Consider the following 21684-nt stretch of genomic DNA (forward strand, 5'->3'; position numbering starts at 1 on the left):
TTCCTCCCTGATCCCCTGAGAGGCAATCGTATATTCCCTGGATCAACTTTATCTAAAAATGTTAGTAACCAGTTATATTCTGTGAACCTAGGAAAGAATCCAGGTCTTTTTTAAAGCAGTCTACTGAGCTCTCCAGAGCCAACTCTTGAGGGAGTCTATTCCACATTTGTACAGCTCTTACTGTGAAGAAACGTGAAGAGTGCCCCCTTGTTCTCTGTGATGACCTCAGGGTGAATAACTCTACACTGAGTTCACTATATGAACCACTGATGTATTTATACATGTTCATCATATCCCCCCTTAATCTCCTCTTTTCAAGAGAGAATAAATTCAATTCCTCTAATCTTTCCTCATAGATGAGCTCCTCCATGCCTCTTATCAGTTTGGTTGTACTTTCTCCAGTTCCCCAATATTCTTTTTATGAATTGGTGCCCAAAACTGAACTGCATATTCCAGATGAGGTCTTACTAATGATTTGTACAGGGGTAATATCATATCTCTCTCTCTGGAGTCTAGATCTCTTTTAATACAAGAAAGGATTTTGCTGGCTTTAGAAACCACAGCTTGGCATTGCATGCCATTATTAAGCTTGTGATCTACCAGAACTCCCAGATCCTTCTCCACCATTGATTCCCCCAGTTGTACCCCCCTAGTATGTATGATGCATGCATATTCTTAGCCCCCAAGTGCATAACCTTACATTTATCAACATTAAACCTCATTTGCCACATAGTTGCCCAATTAAACAGTGCATTGAGGTCAGCTTGTAAATTGGAGACATCCTGTAAGGATATTATTCCACTGCACAGCTTGGTGTCATCTGCAAAGACTGAAATGGGATTTTTAATCCCAGACCCTTTATCATTTATAAATACACTGCTCAAAAATTTAAAGTAACACTTTGAAAACACATCAGATCTGGAGAAAAATACCATGCTGGATATCTATACTGATATGGACTAGGTAATGCGTTACTAATGCAGACTAAATTGAAAGACACCCTGAAAATCAAAGTGAAAAAATGATGCAGCAGGCTAGTCCATTTTGCTGAAATTTAATTGCAGCAACTCAAAATGGTACTCAGTAGTTTCTTTGGCCCCCATGTGCTTCAATGCATGCCTGACAATGAGACGACAGATGGTGTCCTGGGGTATTTTCTCCCAGATCTGGACAAGGGAATCATTGAGCTCCCGGACAGTCTCAAGTGCGACCTGGCGGTGTTGGATGGACCGAAACATGATAACCCAGAGGTGTTCTATTGGATTTAGGTCATGCGAACGCTGGGGCCATTCAATGGTACCAATTCCTTCATCCTCCAGGAACTGCCTGCATACTCTTGCCACATGAGGCCAAACATTGTTGTGCACCAGGAGGAACCCAGGATCCACTTCACCAGTGTAGTGTCTGACAATGGGTCCAAGGATTTCATCCCAATACCTAATGGCAGTCAGGGTGCCATTGTCTAGCCTGTAGAGGTCTCTGCATTCCTCCATGGATATGCCTCTCCAGACCATTACTGACCCACCACCAAAACCGTCATACTGAACAGGCAGCTTAACGTTCTCCATGGCTTCTCCAGACCCTTTCACGTCTGTCACATGTGCTCAGGGTGAACCTGTCAATTCTGGTGTTCAATGGCAAATGTCAATCGAGCTCTATGGTGCCCGGCAGTGAGCACAGGGCCCACTAGAGGATGTTGGGCCCTCAGGTCACCCTCATGAAGTCTGTTGCTGATTGCTTGGTCAGAGACATTCACACCAGTGGCCTGCTGGAGGTCAGTTTGTAGGGCTCTGGCAGTGCTCATCCTGTTCCTCCCTGCACAAAGGTCAGATACCGGTCCTGCTGATGGGTTAAGGACCTTCTACAGCCCTGTCCAGCTCTCCTAGAGTAACTGCCTGTCTCCTGGAATCTCCTTCATGCTCTTGAGACTGTGCTGGGAGACACAGCAAACCTTCTGGCAATAGCACGTAATGATGTGCCATCCTGGAGGAGTTGGACTGCCTGTGCAACCTCTGTAGGCTCCAGGTATCGCCTCATGCTACCATATAAAGCGCTATTAATATGCGCGTCCGGTGAGTGCGCATTACTTACACCATTATAGCACCTTTTGCCGGACCAAGATTCACTAAGTCACCTTATTGAAACTCTCTATAATTTTATAATTTTATTTGATGATTTATTTATTTCCTCCAATTGGGTTATATATCAGTTGCTTTTATTGTCCGTTTGGACATCATATATATACCTGTTTCAGCGCTGCATGATCCTATTTTAGATATTCTTAATTTATTGGGTTATTGGTTACCCATTGTGTACTTAACTGCTTTTACATATTTATTTTCAGGCACTCACTTCTTCCTCTACATATTTTGCAGTGTGTTCACATACAGTCTTTTTGACTAACTCTCATTTCTTTGTTGTGTTCATCAATGTAAAAAATTCCCTCTCTAAATCTTGAAGAGCAGCTCTCAACCTTGGAAAATTAGCTCTCTTAATTGGCTCTCTTGAGTGCTTTTATTTTTTCCGTATGTGCTCGCTGTTTACAGCTAACAATAAATGAAATCATGTTATGGTCACTGCTACCCAGATGTTCTTTTATGTGGACATTCGTAATAAGCTCTACATGGTTTGAGATGACCAGGTCCAGCAGAGCATCATTCCTAGTTGGGGCCTCTATGAACTGTACTATAAAATTGTCCTGTAGTAGGTTTATACATTTTTTCCCTGTAACTGTTCCTGCAGTGCCATTATTCCAGTCAATTTCCAGGTAGTTAAAATCCCCAATTATTATCACTGTCCCAGCCCTTGCAGCCCTTTTGATCTGTGCAAGGAGCTGAGTCTCCACCTCCTCATTAACACTGGGTGGCCTATAACAAACTCCAACGATTACCTTTGTAGTACACACCCCTATGTGCAGTTCCACCCATAATGCTTCAGCCTCATCACACTCTCCATCAACTAGGTCCTCTTTCACACTTGCTCTGAGATCACTTCTCACATAGAGACAGACACCACCACCTTTCCTTTTTACCTTGTCTCTCCGAAAGAGCACATAACTAGGAATATTAATGGCCCAGTTATGTGAATAATGAAGCCAAGAATCAGCAATACTAATTAAATCATAGTTCTGTTCATGCACCAAAGCTTTCAACTCACCTATTTTGCTTGGCAGACTTCTGGCATTGGTGAACAAACACTTTAATTAATCGACACCTTTTGCACATGTATTTGACATGTTTTTTATTTTCATACAAATGGTACCAATTCCAATGGTTGTTTGCAACATGGGAACCTTCCTATCACCTGCCATAGCCCTCGTCCCATCTTTCCTTATTCCACCCACCAATAAGGACTGACCCCTGTCTGCCCCATTGTAATCTAGTTCTTCCCCCCCTCTATCCTGGTTTAAATACTCCTCCAGCCATCCCATAAACCTCTTCCCCAGCACAGCAGACCCCCTTCCATTTAGGTGCAAATCATCTCTAGCATATGGTTTGTACCTCAATGAAAAGTCAGCCCAGTGCTCTGGAAACTCAAATCATTCCCTCTTACACCAGGTCTTTAGCCATGCATTGAGTTCTCTAATCTCCCCCTGTCCTTCCTGTGTTGCGCATGGCACAGGTAATATTTCAGAGAATATCACCTTGGAGGTCCTTCCCTTCAACTTGCAGCCTAGTTCTTTAAATTGATTCTTAAGGAGTCTCCACCTTCCATGTATTCTGTCATTGGTTCCAACATGGACCAAGACAGCTGGGTTGTGCCCAGCTCCTCCCAGTAATTTATCAACCTGGTCCACCACATGCCGAAGCCTGGCACCAGGGAGACAGCAAACCATTTGGTTGAGGCGATCCTGGCAACAAATTATTCGATCAGTCCTGATTATAGAATCCCACAACTTCCTGTTGTGGCTATAGGACAGGAAGTGAAGGAAAGTCTTCTCAATGGGACAAAAATGGGAAAAGAACTCACAGGGTGTAGAACCCTCCCTAACTCTATGCAAAATTAAAAGAAGTCTGTCTTTAGTTCTACTTTAATATCTGTCCTTTTATGGTCATGAAACCATACAGGTTCTATTGTAACAGATGTGCAATAACTCTCTGTTCTCACTAGTGCATTTTCTTCCTTCATTTGCTGTTGATGTGCACTGCATGACAATGGAAATTACATTATTCTCTATGGTGCCTGTACACATTAATGTAACTCAGCTGGTTTGTGTTTTTGAATAGATGCTTCTTTGGTGCAGTTGCAGGATGTGTTTGGCCCCATAGACTTCACTGGAAATGCACCATAAATGCATGCTAAATGCATGTACATGCATTTTTGGTGTGTGACATACTGCCTGGCACCCAGCTTGAGTACCTCTATCAGACAACTGATTCCTCACTGCTGGGACACAGGACCAAGGTATTATAGCTGGGCATTGCACTCAAGGACTAGACAACACTAGCTTAGGTACAACTGGAACTGTTTATTGAACAGAAATACAGGTTTTTATACACTTCAGAAATAGGGGCAGTGCCCACATGAACAAAAAACACAAATATTGCACATTGGGATAAACATCCCACACTGATTAGATAATGAGGTAGAGCTGACACCAGACTAATCCCATCATGTAGGAACCTCCAGGAGAACTAGTCGACAGACATAAACAATAGGTGATTCAATTAACTAAATTATCAATGGGAGAAAGACACAGTAGACACATCACACTTTAATAAACAGATTACACTTTAATAAACAGATTACAGCAAGTGACTTCAACATCAGGATGTTTTGAGCTGATTACATTAACATCTGCTTAGAGTCTCTGAGTCTAGGAGGGGGAGTTTGAAATAGTCAATGCTGGTTGGGGCACAGAGACCTCAAATCTGTATGCTGGTCCTCCAGTTATCAGAGTCTGTGTTTTGGGAAGACATGAACTACTCCAAAAGGCCCCCCATGCACACACCTCCCAAAGAATAGAGCCTGCTCAAGTGCCTGGGTCTATGGCCAATAGGCTAGCCTGCAATCCCCTCCAAAAGACCCTGTCCCGGTTGAGCCTGTCACATTGTGTTTTTGGCACACCAAAAATATAATCATGCAGCAGCACTAGTGTGAACCTAGGTTTCATTGTATTGTTAGACTTTTGCATTAACATATAGGAGTGAGCTAGGACAGTGAAAGGAACAATCATCTAAGTTTCTGCCAGGCATGGGGACTACAACAATAGTTGCCTTCAGCATGGTCTGTGGTAGAGTTCCCTACCCTAATACCATGGACAAGTTTTTTGAAGTTGTGGGGCTATTGATTACATTGATTACAATACTGGAGAGCTAATACCTGCGCTCCTGAAGTATGTCTGGCAATGTAGATGCTTTACCCGGTGATGTAAGGAGATACAATGTTTCTCCATCCTGCACTCTTAATCTGGCAGAAAAAAAGCATATTATACTTAATGCCCTTGGCATGCAAGGGATGCTCTGATCAAGTTAAATGACCTACAAACCTTGTGTGTTTCAACAGAAAGGTCCAGGAACAGCAGTAGTTTAGAACATCCTTGTCTCTAGGTAGGCCTACTTTTGCTGGCATTTGGTGGCATTCCACTGCAAAAAAGATGGAGCTACGGGCTATAGGAAAAGAGCACCAAGGGAGAGTTTCGGTGAATGCAATAAGGTTTGGAGACCTTAGGTAGGCCCAGGATACACAAGTTGTTTTTGCATCAGTACAGTCCTTGATCTTGTCAAGGACCTGCCTGGGAACTCCAATATCAGTTTAAAGATCTTCTATTTTGGATGTCAGTGCCATTTCTCAACATATAACAGTCAACATTTAGATTTGAGACTAGGTTAGTCATAGGCATCCATCCTCTCATCCTTCATATGGGTGGCCTTTTTGAATAGAGGTGAGGTCAGTGTTCCTGCCATTTTATCCAGAGAGGGAGTTTTCCAATTGTGTGAAGAGGTATGTTTCCCCCTAATTATCTTTATGGAGTCAGACCAAAGTGTATGAGTATTTAGGATGTGCTTTTAGTGCCTGCAAGGTATGGAGAAGCAGATAAAAGTTGGTTTGGTAGCAAAGCTCCTGGGTTCTGCATCTGCTCTCCTCACTATCTTGAACAGGCCCCCTGAAATCAATTTTTAAAAAAAAATAATTTTACATGTATTCCTAAAAGCTGACTCCAAGGTAAAATAGTGCATACTCAGGGGCGGACTGACAACTCATGGGGCCCCCGGGCAATAGGGGATCATGGGGCCCCTGTGTCCTTGCCCAAACTCAAAAAAGCCTATGAAAAAGGTACCAGGGGCATCTCATGGGGCCCCCTACTGACCCCGGGTCCTTGGGCAGCGCCCGAGTTTCCAAATGGTCAGTCCACCCCTGTACATACTACACTCCATGACAGTCAGGGACTGTTTCAGGGCTTGATGGCCTACTTTTAACAAAAGGAAAAGGAAAGTAAAGGTCAATATCAAAAGTAAATATCCTTTCATAGCACTACTGCTCAGGTCTTAAACTATGGCCTTTGGCTGGTCCCTCAGACTGTTATAAAGTTCTGCTATGCTCATGTACAATTCTGTGCCTCTCGCAGCACTGTCTCTTTTTTTTAACTCTCCTTGCTACATGGGCCTAAATCCTGACCTCTCGATAGAGGACCTTCTAACTCCTATATGAAACCCTTCTGTCTCCTAAACAGAGATCTTTTGTCTCCTTGGTGGGGCCTTGAACTGCAGCCAGGACTCAGATTATAAAGGCTGTAAACACATGACCCTGACACAGGATCAGAGGTTTCATCCCTTCCATGATTCTTTGAAACCTCCTAACTCCAGAACCTGGGGAAAGCTGTGAAACCAACTTTCCCCACTCAGCACAGACACATTGAAGTCCCTCACTCTGCATTCATGAGACCCCTGTTTCGTTTTTATCTATTTTTACATGGTGGCAGGCCTTGCACTGTAACACCATTAAAGAACTAACCGTTGTTTTAAAATTGTCTTCAGTGAAGATTAAGTGAATGTTCTTTCCTGGGAACTGCCGTTGGCTCCCTCACAACATTTCAGTCTTTTTGAAAATATACTGGGTGTCAACATATTTATATGACTTCTTATCCTGAAAAAACATCTGCTGGGAGAACAAAAAGATGCTCCTATAACAACAATAGAGGAACAAACTTTCAGCAGATGAGTTTGAAGGTCTTCCTTTTAGTGAACAAATAACTGTAATGAACTTACCTAGGTTACAAAGAGATACCCTAACAAAGACAGCCCTTTCATAATTGTTGCTACAGAACTATTTATGATACAGAATAGAAAATTCTATCCAATTCAGTGGCAGAAGATCACATTCAAGAAATTATAGAGGAAGAGATTTAAAAATTTTATCAAAACAAGTCAACAGAAATGATAAATGCAACTCAAATAGACAAGAAACTCTAAAAGAGAAGGCATTGCAAACATGTAAAGAAGACCTATACAGTGGAAACCGTAACTAAAAAAAGGCAAGCAGAGAATTTTTATCTATTGCCGACTTTAGCTGTCCATACATGTAAGCTGAACAAAAAAAAAACCCAACAAATGCCTAAACATTGCAGATGGGCGAATCTCCCGCTGTGACTATTGTATTCTGACTGTCAAAATACCTAGAACATGCCTGCTATTGATTGGACACTGTTGCTGTTCTGTGGACATTTTCAAACCAGCAATTTTTCAAAGGATGTTGGGCAAGAGAGTGCCAGCAGGGCCACCCTTGGAGCAAATTTCAGACAGTTCTTCAGGAACTGGCCAACATTTCTCCATGTATGGCCAGATTTACAATGCCTTATTTCACACTGTGTCTCTTTATGAAGGTGGTCAGTTTGGTAGAGCAGCTTCACAGCTTGGTGCCCACTGCGCATGCATGAACCACGCTGCTTATTGTGAATGTCACATGTCCCAGAAGAATGAGGGGAGGGAGGGGGAGGAGAACTTCTGCTTCTGATTGCCTAGCCGGTCCGAGCAGAAGTGGGAACGGGTACCTTACAAAATCAGGTATCCGCTCCCCAAAAGTGCCATTTCCTTACCGGGAGTGGGGGAAGAGGCCTTAAAGCAGAACTTCCCCTTTTGGGTGGAGTGCCGCTTTAATCTGCATGTGGAAGAGTTAAAGCAGTATTAAACCCAGAAATGAAATATATTGCAGCTTGCCAGTAATTAGATGTGGTGGCTGCATTCATTTTGTCATACTTTATTTTCCCTCTGTTTTCACCTGGTGATCTGGCTACTAATGCACCTCCTGTATTAGAGTGCCCCCTCTCTGGATGAAGGAGCACAGGGGCCACCTTTGAACAGCAAGACTGTTAATCTGGGGGGAGGAGATTGTTACATTTTATAGTCAATTACAGGAATCAGTTTTTATTCCTTTTGGAATAAAGGTTTTCATACAGTAAATAAAAGCTAATCATTGTAAGCACCTCTGTCAGTTGCAAATGGTTTGTTTCATCCCTGTAACTGCTACACCTTCAAGAGAGCTTGTTCTTTGAAAAACATCAGACCTACTGGTTAGATCACCAAGTGAAAATAAGGTAAAGAAAGCTTAAAAATGAAAATGTATGCAACCATCACATCTAAAAATTGTATGTCTGCAATAATATAAAACTTTGCTTTTGGGTTTAATACTTGAAGAGTTAATCTGTATGTGGAAGTTGGCAGGTGGCCATGCTGTCCAGAAAAAAATTGGTGTATGGAGGTATGTCAATTCATATAGTGGCATTTCAAACAGAACAATGCTGCTTCTTCCATAGATACAGGATGGTAACTGAACATTATCACCCTAAGACAGGAAGTATGTTACTGGCAGGATCACTAGGTGATAAAAGGGAAAGTTGCCAAACAAGAAAAGATTTTTTATTTTGGGGTTTAGAAATACTGTACTAGTCTGAAGAAACAAATGCATTCTTTTAACAATTTCCTCTAGCCAACGTTGTTAAGATAAATATTCTGGCCTGATGCTCTGCTTTAGTATATTATTCAGGCATTAAAGCAAACCCCTTCTTTCCCCTTGATTTCTTTGCAATTACAATGGCTTTTGTGGGTTTTTGGGGGATTTTTTAAATCTCATAGCAAAAGGAATTCCATGCAAAGCCACTAGATGGTGTTTGTGGTCATTGTTACAATTCAATCAGTAACCTCATGTAGCTCCATCTAATTCAGACCTACTATATTTCTGGAAATATTAACAATTAATGAATTTCTGCATTAAATATTTATTAAAATATGATACATAATGTTTTTATATATTTATTAAAGAGAAGCCTTTTTGGTTAATATACAGTGTTGCTATGATAAAAGCTGAGCTCCAGTAATTATTTTTATTGCATGGTTACATACACTATATTGGCAAAACTATTGGGACACCCCTCCAAATCATTAGCTTCAGGTGTTCCAATCCCCTCCATGGCCACAGGTGTATAAAATCAAGCACCTAAGCATGCAGACTGCTTCTTCAAACATTTGTGAAAGAATGGGTTGCTCTCAGGAGCTCAGTGAATTCAAGCGTGGTACCGTGATAGGTTGTCATCTGTGTAATATGTCCATCCGTGAAATTTCCTTACTACTAAATATTCCATGGAAAACTGTTAGTGGTATTATAACAAAGTAGAAGCAACTGGAAACAACAGCAACTCAGCCATGAAGTGGTAGGCCACGTAAAATGACAGAGTGGAGCCAGCACATGCTGAAGTGTACAGTGCACAGAAATCGCTAACTGTCTGCAGAGTCAATAACTAAAGACCTCCAAACTTCATGTGACCTTCAGATTAGCACAACAACAGTGTGTAGAGAGTTTCATGAAATGGGTTTCTATGGCTGAGCAGCTGAATCCAAGCCTTACATCACCAAGTGCAATGCAAAGTCTCGGATGCAGTGGCGTAAAGCACGCCGCCACTGGACTCTACTGCAGTGGGGACATGTTCTCTGGAGTGACCAATCACGCTTCTCTGTCTGGCAATCCAATGGACATGTCTGGGTTTAGCTGTTGCCAGGAGAACTGTAATTGCCTGACTGCATTGTGCCAAGTGTAAAGTTTGGTGGAGGGGTGATCATGCTATGGGGTTGTTTTTCAGGGGTTTGGCTTGGCCCCTTAGTTCCAGTGAAGGGAACTCTTAAGGCGTCAGCATACCAAGAGATTTTGGACAATTTCAGTCTCCCAACTTTGTGGGAACAGTTTGGGGATGGCCTCTTCCTGTTCCAACATGACTGCGCACCAGTGCACAAAGCAAGGTCCATAAAGACATGGATGAGTGAGTTTGGGGTGGAGGAACTTGACTGGCCTGCACAGAGTCCTGACCTCAACCCCATAAGGAACACCTTTGGGATGAATTAGAGTGGAGAATGGGAACCAAGCCTTCTCGTCCAACATCAGTGATTGACCTCACAAATGCGCTTCTGGAAGAATGGTCTAACATTCCCATAGACACACTCCTAAACCTTGTGGACAGCCTTCCCAGAAGAGTTGAAGCTGTTATAGCTGTAAAGGGTGGGCCAACTCAATATTGAACTCTATGGTCTAAGACTGGGATGCCATTAAAGTTCATGTGTGCATAAAGGCAGGCATCTCAATACTTTTGGCAATATAGTGTATGTCCAGCTTGGACATATGTAATTATGCATGTCTTATACTCTTAGGGAACGTTGTGGAAGGTGACCATCACTGTAGCAGTTACATAGGGGTTCACACTGTTTGCTTGCTTTGCATAGAGAAGCACAGAGACCCAGTAATGACATTGCTTAGTCTAAAATAAGTAATCTCGCTAGCATATTCATGAAGGGAAGGGCAGGAACTAGAGAAGGCAAATATAAGCAGATTAAACTTTATATTCAACATTGCTTGATTACTGGATTAGCTGGTATTTCCAGCTTCACCCGAGTGTGTAATGCCAGAAACAAGTGGCGAATACAGTGCTGTTCTGTTCAGCACTCCTGAGGTAGATGGTGGGTATGTGAATGCAACTAAATTTCATCAGCATATTCACCAATTGATTAACTGGCGGATTTGATGAATAGGGAGTAGGCAGGAGCAGGATATCACAGGCGCATTGTGTATGGGGGAAAAAATGGCAACCGTCCCCACCTATAACCAGCCTTAACAGCAAGGTGCACATCACAAACAAAGGATTTCCCAGCGCACTTACCAGCATTGCATGTGGAACTTCCTCCAAAAGAGTCTTGGTGGTGAGTTAGTGATGATGTAAAGCGCCTTGTAAAAGTGTTTATACCCTTTGAAATTTTCCATTTTATCATGTTACAACTAAAAATGTAAATTTATTTTATTTGTTTTTTTTGTGATAGACCAACACAAAGTGGCATATAATTGTGAAGTGGAAGGAAAATGATAGATGGTTTTCAACATTTTTTACAAATAAATATATGACAAAGATGGCATGCATATTTATTTAGCCCCCTTTACTCTGATACCCCTAACTAAAATCTACTGGAACCAACTTTATCCCTGACCTGTCTGGTGTGTTCCTTGGCCTTCATGATGTGGTTTGTTCACTGTTTTCTAACAAATCTTCACAGAACCGCTGTATTTATACTGAGATTACATTACACACAGGTGGACTCTATTTACTAGTTAGGTGACTTCTGAAGGCAATTGGTTCCAATAGATTTTACTCTTCTGTGTGTGTGCCCCCATTGTGTGCTATGGGGGCATATGTGTGGGTGTGCTCCCAAGTCCTGCTATGTGCATCCATAGACACACACACAGCACTGCTCAGCCCTGTGCCCCGCTTCCTACTCACAGGATTTGATTGACAGCAGCAACAACCAATGGCTCCTACTGCTGCTTCTGTGTCTGGTGAGGAGAGGCAGTGTTGCTGCAGATGGGCACAGCGCCAGATCGATATAGGACTCAGGAAAATATATAGAGAGGTGGGGGGCGATCCAGCTACTTAAACATTTTTTACCTTAATGCAGGGAATGCATTAAAGTAAAAAATGTATTGCCTTTAGAACCACTTTAACCATTGCAGTATCATTATTTTGCTGTTTAATCAATACAGTATATTTCTTCTTTGTTGACCCTGTTGCAAATTACTCTTAATGTTACTTAACCAGTTGCTGTTTAATTCCTGGTTTCTATACAGCTTTGAGCCTTTGGGCAGGGCCACGACAAGGGGTGTGCAGGAGGGGTGGCTGCCCTGGGCACTGTGGTATCATGTGAGGTTGGGATTTGTGCAAGTGGGGCAATTTATTTGGTGGGGGGGAGGGGGATTTGTGCTAGAAGGGATGATTGGGGGAATTTATGCTTAAGGGGTAAGCATGCAGATTAGTTCTTAATTTTTTTGCGGGGAGGGGGAGTTTTTGCTGATACATAATGGTCATACTTCTTGGGGGGAAAGGGGGGGCACAATTCGATATGTTTGCCCTAGGCTCTAGATGATCTTGTCCCGGCACTGCCTTTGGGGTATACAGTATATATACAGTTGCAAGAAAAAGTATGTGAACCCCTTGGGATTACATGGAGTTTTGCATGAATTGGGCATAAAATGTGCTCTGAACGTCATCTAAGTCACAACAATAGAAGAACACAGTCTGCTGAACATAATACTACACAAACATTAGATGTTGCCATGGTTTAATTGCACATAACATGTAAACATTCACAGTGCAGGGAGGAAAAAGTATGTGAACCTTTGGACTTAATAACTGGTTGACCCTCCTTTGGCAGCAATAACCTCAACCAAATGTTTCCTGTAGTTGCAGATCAGACCTGCACAACGATCTGGAGTCATTTTGGACCACTCCTCTTCACAAAACTGTTTCAGTGTAGCAATATTCTTGGGATGTCTGGTGTGAATCGCTCTCTTAAGGTCATGCCACAGCATTTCAATCGGGTTGAGGTCAGGACTCTGACTGGGCCACTCCAGAAGGCGTATTCTGTGCTGTTGCAGCCATTGTTTTGTTGAATTACTTGTATGCTTTGGGTCATTGTCCTGTTGCATCACCCATCCTCTGCGGAGCTTTAGTTGGCGGACAGATGGTCTTACGTTTCCTGCAAAATGTCTTGATAAACTCTGGAATTCATTTTCCCATCAATGACAACAATCCGTCCAGGCCCTGAGGCAGCAAAGCAGCCCCAAACTATGATGCTCCCTCTGCCATGTTTCACAGTGGGGATGAGGTTTGATGTTGGTGTGCTGTGGCTTTTTTTCTCCACACATAGTGTTGTGTGTTCTTCCCAAACAACTCAATCTTGGTTTCATCTGTCCACAGTATAGTTTGCCAGTAGTGCTGTGGAACATCCAGGTGCTCTTTTGCAAACTTCAAACATGCTGCAATATTCTTTTTGGACAGCAATGGCTTCCTCCGTGGTGTCCTCCCATGTACTCCATTCTTGTTTAATGTTTTCCTTATTGTAGATGTGTCAACAAAAATGTTAGCATGTGCCAGAGATTTCTCTAGGTCTTTAGCTGACACTCTGGGATTCTTCTTTACCTCATGCAGCATTCTGCACTGTGCTCTTGCAGTCATTTTACAGGATGACCACGCCTAGGGAGAGTAGCAACAGTGCTAAACTTTCTCCATTTGTAGACAGTCTGTCTTACCGTGGACACATGAACATCAAGGCTTTTGGAGATACTTTTGTAACCCTTTCCAGCTTCATGCAAGTCAACAATTCTTGATCGTAGGTCTTCTGTGAGCTCTTTTCTGCGAGCCATGGTTCACATCAGACAGTGCTTCTTGAAACCAGTAAACCCAAAACAGGTGTGTGTTTTTTAAGGGCAGGACAGCTGTCAGCAACACATCCAATATCATCACACTGATTGGAGTCAAGGTCGGCTCACTCCTGGCTCCAATTAGCTCTGGGAGAAGTCATTAAGCTAGGGCCTCACATACTTTTTCCTCCCTGCACTGTGAATGTTTACATGTTATGTGCAATTAAACCATGGCAACATCTAATGTTTGTGTAGTATTATGTTCAGCAGACTGTGTTCTTCTATTGTTGTGACTTAGATGACGTTCAGAGCACATTTTATGCCCAATTCATGCAAAACTCCACGTAATCCCAAGGGGTTCACATACTTTTTCTTGCAACTGTAGGTACTTGTAGTATATACAGGTACCTGTAGTAAAATATTTCCCATGGAGCTAGCTGTGTCAGAGTGTGTGGAGTTGTTCACAGAGTTGTGGGCACAGGAACAGGGGGAAATAACACATCAAGAGTTCAGGGCTAGGCTCTACACATATGACAGGTCCCTCAGCTCTATTAACCCCTGCTGCACCAAAATAATATGGCGGTGGGGTGGTGGTGGGGTAGATCTGAGGAGGAAGTCTTCTACTAAAGTAGAAGCCAGCGGCCCAAGGGAGACATCTTTCTAAAGACGTGTCCCTTGGGCAAAGGCATGTATCACAATGCTCATCAGCAGTGTCCACGAAACTCTCTTTAAGCCAAAAGTCAACTTTCAAGCCAAAGTTTAGTAAAATAAATAAATAAGCAGAAGGGACATGACTTTCTATCAAACACCATTCCAAGCACTCCTGGCTTTCAAGAAAAGAAACTCATTCAGGGTGCACCCGTTCTGATGAAGTTGGAGAACACAATGGCAGCATGGAAGTCTTCTACTAAAGTAGAAGCCAGCGGCCCAAGGGAGACATCTTTCTAAAGACGTGTCCCTTGGGCAAAGGCATGCATCACAATGCTCATACAGCAGTGTCCACGAAACTCTCTTTAAGCCAAAAGTCAACTTTCAAGCCAAAGTTTAGTAAAATAAATAAATAAGCAGAAGGGACATGACTTACTATCAAACAGCATTCCAAGCACTCCTGGCTTTCAAGAAAAGAAACTCATTCAGGGTGCACCCGTTCTGATGAAGTTGGACAACACAATGGCAGTAGCCTACATACGCAGACAGGGGGGCATCCCTCCTTAGGGAGGTTACTCCAGTTATGTAATGGGCCCAGGCCAACTTACAACTGCCAACAGCAATGTATGTGCCCGGTCGCTTGTATACCCAGGTGGATTATCTATCCAGAACGAGTTTGGACAACAACGAGTGGGTCCTTTCACCTCAAGTTTTTCGGAGTCTAGTGGCATGGGCCTTTCTGTTGGAGATAGCCCTGCTTGCCTCCCTGGAGAATACCAAACTACCTCATTTTTTCTCCAGGATCAACCACCCACAAGCTATGGGGGTGGATGTGTTGACAATGGCATGGAATTTAAAGACTGCATACGCCTTCCCTCAAGTTCCAGTGATTCTCAGCTTGTTACGCAGAATACACCAGAAGAGGGTGACGGTTCTATCGGTAATACCAGATTGGCCGAAGAGACCCTGGTACCCGCTACTCCGTTCATTGAATATCAGAGAACCATACCCTCTGCCATTGACACTGGATCTGCTCATGCAGGGACCCATTCGGCACCCCGTTCTGGAGAAACTCAGGCTGGCGGCCTGGGTCTTGAAAGGCAAAGGCTGATCAATCTTGGCAAGTCCCATTTTGGTGTTGGACCCATTTCTGGTGTTGGACTTCCTCTCATCAGACACCTTCAGTCATCCTGTTTCACTATGGCATCTTACTCTTAAAACAGCATTTTTCATGGCCATAACATCAGCCAGAAGAGTCTTGGGAACTAGCAGCCTTAGGGTTTAAAGAACCCTTTCTTTCATTCTTTCCGGATAGGGTCGTGTTTAGACCGATGCTAGGATTCGTACCCAAAGTTGCCTCCAGGTTTCACATAACGCAAGACATTACACTCCCGATGCTCCTTTTGGGAAATTCCCAGGACCCAAGTTCATTGGATATTGGGCACTCATTGAGAGATTATGTGAATGCTACTTCCGAGCTCAGGAAATCAGAGCATCTTTTCACCATCCCTAACAGTGCACGGAAAGGCTGGAGAGCTTCTAGTAAAGTAATCGCTACTTGGCTGTTCAAGACCAGGTCTTTAGCTTACAGAATGAGAGGGTTGCCTGAGCCTGAAGGGGTCACAGTGCATTCCATTAGAGGGGTTTCAACCTCATGGGCAGCAGTGGGCCAAGTTTCCCTGAAAACAATCTTCAAAACTGCTACATGGTCTTCTGTTCATACCTTCATGACATTATTGTAGAGAACCTGTGGCTTTGACTACTGCTGATTTTGGCAGGGGTGTCTTGGGCTCTGCTTCCAGGTGAAATTAAATTGTTTTTGCATTACCCTCCCATGTGTGGCTAGTTAAATCCCAGCTGTGCTGACATGGAGCCGTCAAGAAAACGGAAAATTTAATTCAAATACTCACCATAATTTTCCTTTCGTGACGAGCTCCATGGTAGCACAAATCCCACCCAGTTTAGTAGTACGAGTTACGGAACGCCTAGGCTGAGGTGGGTCAAAAATGTATTAAGTTACGTCCTGACTAGGCAGGGGGTGGGCAGGGCCTCACCCAGCTGTACTGCCATGGAGCTCGTCAGGAAAGGAAAATTACGGTAAGTATTTGACTTCAATTTTCCGTTTTCTGTAGTACGTCTGCTGTGAGCTATTTTTTTTTGCTGGCAATAAAAATGTAATGTTTTTTTTTCTTGCCTAATATTGGATGAAATGCATTGTGTGCCAGAAATTATAAAGCCTTACCAGTTGTTTGTGCTTTGCAGTATTTTATTCAGCTGGGTACAAACAGAATATGTTCTATCCTTATACTGGGCAAAGACTATAAAGTGTCATTTAAAAATCTTGCTTTCCTTTTTTTGCAGCTAGCCAAGAAGGGATATAAGAAATTTGTCTGCTCCTCAGGTACCTAAATCCTGTCTTTACGGCAAATATTTAATCCTCTATATCTTCTCTGCAACACTTTCTAGATTTTCAAGGTCACATTGCTCATTCTCAACTTCTGTCTTATAGTATGAGCCTTTCATTTCTCTTATCTGGCCTTTTTTCAGCACTCCAATTTCCCTCAATAGTTTCTGCCTAAATGCTGCCATCTTCTTCTTACGCAGGTGGGAATGCTGGACTGGCAGCTGCATATGCCTGTAATAAACTGGGGCTGCCTGCCACAATTGTTGTGCCTGAACAGACCCTGAAGCATGTCATCCAAAGACTTGAGGATCTGGGAGCTGAAGTGGTGGTCACAGGCAAGGTAATAAACTGACAGAGTGACAGAATGTGCATTCTACAAATTATGTCTGTCCCTATTAATAAAGAAACGATCACTTTGATGGTAGTGACATTACATCAAGTGTATGTTATAGTGCAGAGGTCTCCAAATGTTTCAGTATGAGGGCCACGCTCTATAGTTAGAAATATTTGTGGGCTGAAAAAATACTCATCAGGGACCTCTTACATCTGGGTTTCTTTCAGAGTTCCCTGTACATCAGAGACTCCACCAGAATCCTTCCTTGCATCAAAGCCCCCATTAAAGTCCCCCCTTACATCAAAGACCCCTCTTACATCAAGGTCCTCTGTTACATCAGGGTCTACATCAGAATCCCGTCTTACATTAGGAATCCTATCAGAATACTCCCTTACATCCGGGTCCACATCTGTAACCCTCCTTACATTAGGGTCTCCATCAGAGTCCACCCTTACAATAGGGTCTCCATCAGAGTCCCCCTTTACATCAGGATCTCCCATACATTAGAAGCGGAGACCATAGGTAATCTCTGTTTACTTTAATCCTTCGAGCTACATTGAAGATACCCCTTGAACCCTAGCTGCAGGCCGAATAAAATCTTGTATCAGGCCAGATGTGTCCAGAGGGCTCTACTCTACAGACCCCTGCTATAGAGTTACCTCTCATTAAGGGGCTAACATTTTTTCAAAAGATGTTATTAAAAATTTGAATTAAATAAATGAATTGATAACAATACATACAGTTGTGTTCAAAATAATAGCAGTGTGTTGAAAAAAGTGAATAAAGCTCAAAATCCTTCTAATAGCTTTTATTTCCATACACACAAATGCATTGGGAACACTACACATTCTATTCCAAATCAAAACATGAAGAAAAATATATCAAATTTGTGTTGTTCCTCTAAAAAAATTGAAGAAAAGTGAATATTAGACTGTTCAAAAAAATAGCAGTGTTTGTATTCTTCTTTACAAACTCAAACATTCACTATATAAACTGAAAAATGTTTGAAGATTTTGCTTTCCTTTGAATCGCTTAATTAATATTTAGTTGTATAAGCACTGTTTCTGAGAACTGCTGTACATCTGTGTTGCATGGAGTCAACCAACTTCTGGCACCTGTGAACAGGTATTCCAGCCCAGGATGATTGGACTACATTCCACAGTTCTTCTCTATTTCTTGGTTTTGCCTCAGAAACTGCATTTTTGATGTCACCCCACAAGTTTTCTATTGGATTAAGATCCGGGGATTGGGCTGGCCACTCCATAACGTCAATGTTGTTGGTCTGGAACCAAGATGTTGCACGTTTACTGGTGTGTTTGGGGTCGTTGTCTTGTTGGAACACCCATTTCAAGGGAATTTCCTCTTCAGCATAAGGCAGCATGACCTCTTCAAGTATTCTGATGTATTCAAACTGATCCATGACCCCTGGTATGCGATAAATAGGCCCAACACCATAGTATGAGAAACATCCCCATAACATGATGCTTGCGCAACCATGCTTCACTGTCTTCACAGTGTACTGTGGCTTGAATTCAGTGTTTGGCGGTCGTTTGACAAACTGTCTCCGGCCACTAGACCCAAAAAGAACAATCTTACTTTCATCAGTCCACAAAATGTTGCGCCATTTCTCTTTAGGCCAGTCAATGTGCTCTTTGGCAAATTGTAACCTCTTCAGCACGTCTTTTTTTCAACAGTGGGACTTTGCGGGGGCTTCTTGCAGATAGCTTGGCTTCACATAGGTGTCTTCTAATTGTAACAGTACTCACAGGTTGTTAGGATCCGCCAGGCGGAGCCCTCCGTCTGCCAGCTGGTAGACCTACCCAGAGCGTGGGGTCTAAGCCCGGGCTGTGCTTTCACCAGGGCCCCTGATGGTGGGGATGGACTTGAAACAGTCCCGGGCCAGGTCACGACCTCTGAGCGGGCCACCAGCGGCCGAGGAGGCCTCCGGGGATGTATGTAGGTACCAGGAGAGCCAGCTGTGAAGAGGATGGCGGCCCCAGCAGGGTGGTACGGATAGTGGCCCCGTGGGGTAAGCGGGGTACCGAATCGGCGGGCTAGGAGTAGTCGGGTCACACGCAGGGTCAGCCAGGTAAATCAATCCGTAGGAACAGTCGGGATAAGCCGAGTCAAAACGCAGGAGCAGGCAGAATAGTCAGAACAAAGCCGGGTCAATCACAGGAGCGGGTAGAATAGTCAGAACAAAGCCGGGTCAATCACAGGGGCAGGCAGCGTAGTCAGGGTCAAAAAACAGGGTCACAGCAGGAGCAGGTATTCAGGATCACATATAGACCTTGCGGCAATTTGTGACAGTGCAGGGCATCTTTAAATAGTGCGCCCTGCACTGTCATTGGCTGGCTAGGACGCGCCCCCGGCTGTCATTGGACGCCTGAGGCGTGCCCGCGGTTTCTACTGCGCATGCGCGGCGTCCTGTCAGCCGCGGCTCGCCGGGACCTAGTTCCTGTGTCCCGGCGTGATCTGCCACCAATGCGCATGCGCGGGGGACAGAGCCGCGATTGCGGCAGACGGAGCCGGGATCCCTGACATTGCCCCCCCCCAACGGGCACCCTCCGGGAGCCCCACTGATCTTTCCACCGCGGGTGAGCACGACAAAACTCCCGGATGAGCCTGGGCGCGTGAACGTCCTGGGCGGGTTCCCAGGAGTTCTCCTCAGGACCATAACCCTTCCATTTTATCAGGAACTGAGTCTGGCCCCCCCTCCTTCGGCAACTGAGGATAGTCTCCACCTCAAATTCCTCCTGGTCACCTATGGCGATTGCCTCGGGAGGTCTGGATTCTCGGTCTGGGAAGGGATCCGGTCTGGACGGCTTCAGGAGGGATACATGAAACACAGGATGTATTTTGAAAGTCTGCGGAAGCTCGAGTTCGTAGGCCACCTCGTTGACCATTCGTTTAACAGGAAATGGGCCAATGTACTTGGGTCCCAGCTTCTTTGAGGGGCACAGCATCTTCAAGTTGGCTGTTGCTAGCCAAACCAGATCTCCTGGTTGAAGCAGTAAATCTCCTCTTCTCTTTCTGTCGAAAGCCTTCTTACTGTCCTCCTGGGCCTTAGCGATGGCTTCCTGAATAGTCTTGTTGTTGACGGAAAAGAAGTTCAAGATGTCTTGCGACGCCGGTACCAGATTTTCAGGCATTAGATCAGGGAGGAATGTGGGGTGATACCCGTAATTAGAAAAGAATGGCGATTGACCCGTAGCTGAGTGACTTGAGTTGTTGTATGAGAACTCCGCAGAAGGCAACAACGTCAGCCAGTCATCCTGGAGATAGGAGGTGTAGCATCGTAAATACTGTTCCAGCGTTTGGTTGGTCCTCTCGGTTTGACCGTTGGTCTGCGGGTGGTAGGCGGATGAGAGCGACAGCTTGATTCCCAGCGCTTTACATAGGGCGTTCCAGAACCTGGAGGTGAATTGCACCCCCCGATCCGACACAATGTCTTCGGGGACTCCATGAAGCCTTACCACTTCCCGAATGAAGATCCGTGCCGTTTCCGGTGCCGATGGGGTCTTCTCCAGGGGCACGAAATGCGCCATCTTCGAGAAGCGGTCGACGATCACCATTATCGCTGTGTGGCCTTGGGATGGTGGGAGTTCGACCACAAAATCCATGGCTATCATTTGCCAGGCCCGCTTGGGTATAGGTAATGGACGTAACAATCCCCATGCCCTACTCCTGGAGGGTTTGTTCCTTTGACAGGTGGGACACGTCCGGACGTAACGCTCACAATCCTTGATCATGTCCGGCCACCAGAACGAGCGCCGTAGCAGTTCTAGAGTCTTCGTCACCCCGAAGTGACCTGCCATTGGATGGTCGTGGCAATGCCCTAGGACCAAGGTTCGCACCTCTTCTGGGACCATGATTCGGTCTTCCTTCCAAAACAGGCCACCGTGGCTCTGGAGGGGTGACCCAGACGGAACGGGTAGTCTTACCGAAGCATCAAGAAGCCGGGAGCGCAGTTCCGTTTGTAGCGCGAGGAAGCTTCCAGAAGGCAGGATGGTGTCTGGTACCGCAGCGTCGTCGGGGTCCTCAAACATGCGGGACAGGGCGTCTGGTTTGGTATTCTTAGTACCGGGTCGGTACGTTATATGGAATGAGAATCGAGAAAAGAAAAGAGCCCATCTCGCTTGGCGTGGTCTCAGTCGTTTTGCCGTCCTTAAATATTCAAGGTTTTTGTGATCTGTAAATATTAGGATTGGGTGAGTGGCCCCTTCCAGTAAATACCTCCATTCTGCCAGAGCGGTTTTAATGGCCAGGAGCTCCCGATCTCCAATGTCATAGTTGCGCTCCGCTGGTGTCAGCTTCCTGGAGAAGAACGCCACAGGGTGCAGTAGTTCCTTGGTACCATTCCTTTGGGACAGAACCGCTTCTACCGCGTTTTCGGAGGCGTCTACTTCCAACACATATGGGAGCGAAGAATCCGGATGGCAGAGAATGGGAGCAGAGGTGAACAGTCTCTTGAGCTTATCGAAGGCCGACTGAGCTTCGGAGGTCCACTTAAAGCGGACCCCTTGTTTCGTCAGTTGCGTGATCGGGGAGACCAGGCCGGAGAAGTTCCTAACAAATTTTCTGTAAAAGTTAGCAAAGCCGATGAAACGCTGTACCCCCTTTTTGTCGG

The 21684-nt window shown here is 44.4% G+C and overlaps 1 protein-coding gene across 6 annotated transcripts in view; it reads left to right on the plus strand.

Moving 5' to 3' along the window:
- LOC149450958 (serine dehydratase-like) overlaps positions 1-21684 on the plus strand; it is a 104556-nt gene that overhangs the window by 61980 nt on the left and 20892 nt on the right. For 5 of the 6 annotated variants that reach the window (XM_089691227.1, XM_089691226.1, XM_089691224.1 and 2 more), the window contains 2 exons: positions 16678-16717; positions 16921-17060. In XM_089691227.1, the coding sequence (XP_089547353.1) occupies positions 16678-16717; positions 16921-17060 (180 nt within the window). The remainder of the gene's footprint in view (positions 1-16677; positions 16718-16920; positions 17061-21684) is intronic. The other variant, XM_089691229.1, reaches the window with a different exon arrangement.

The sequence above is a fragment of the Staurois parvus genome, unplaced genomic scaffold, assembly GCF_062004578.1.
Source record: "Staurois parvus isolate SC_StPar_1 unplaced genomic scaffold, SC_StPar_1.0 ptg000556l, whole genome shotgun sequence".
Taxonomy (NCBI): Eukaryota; Metazoa; Chordata; class Amphibia; order Anura; family Ranidae; genus Staurois; species Staurois parvus.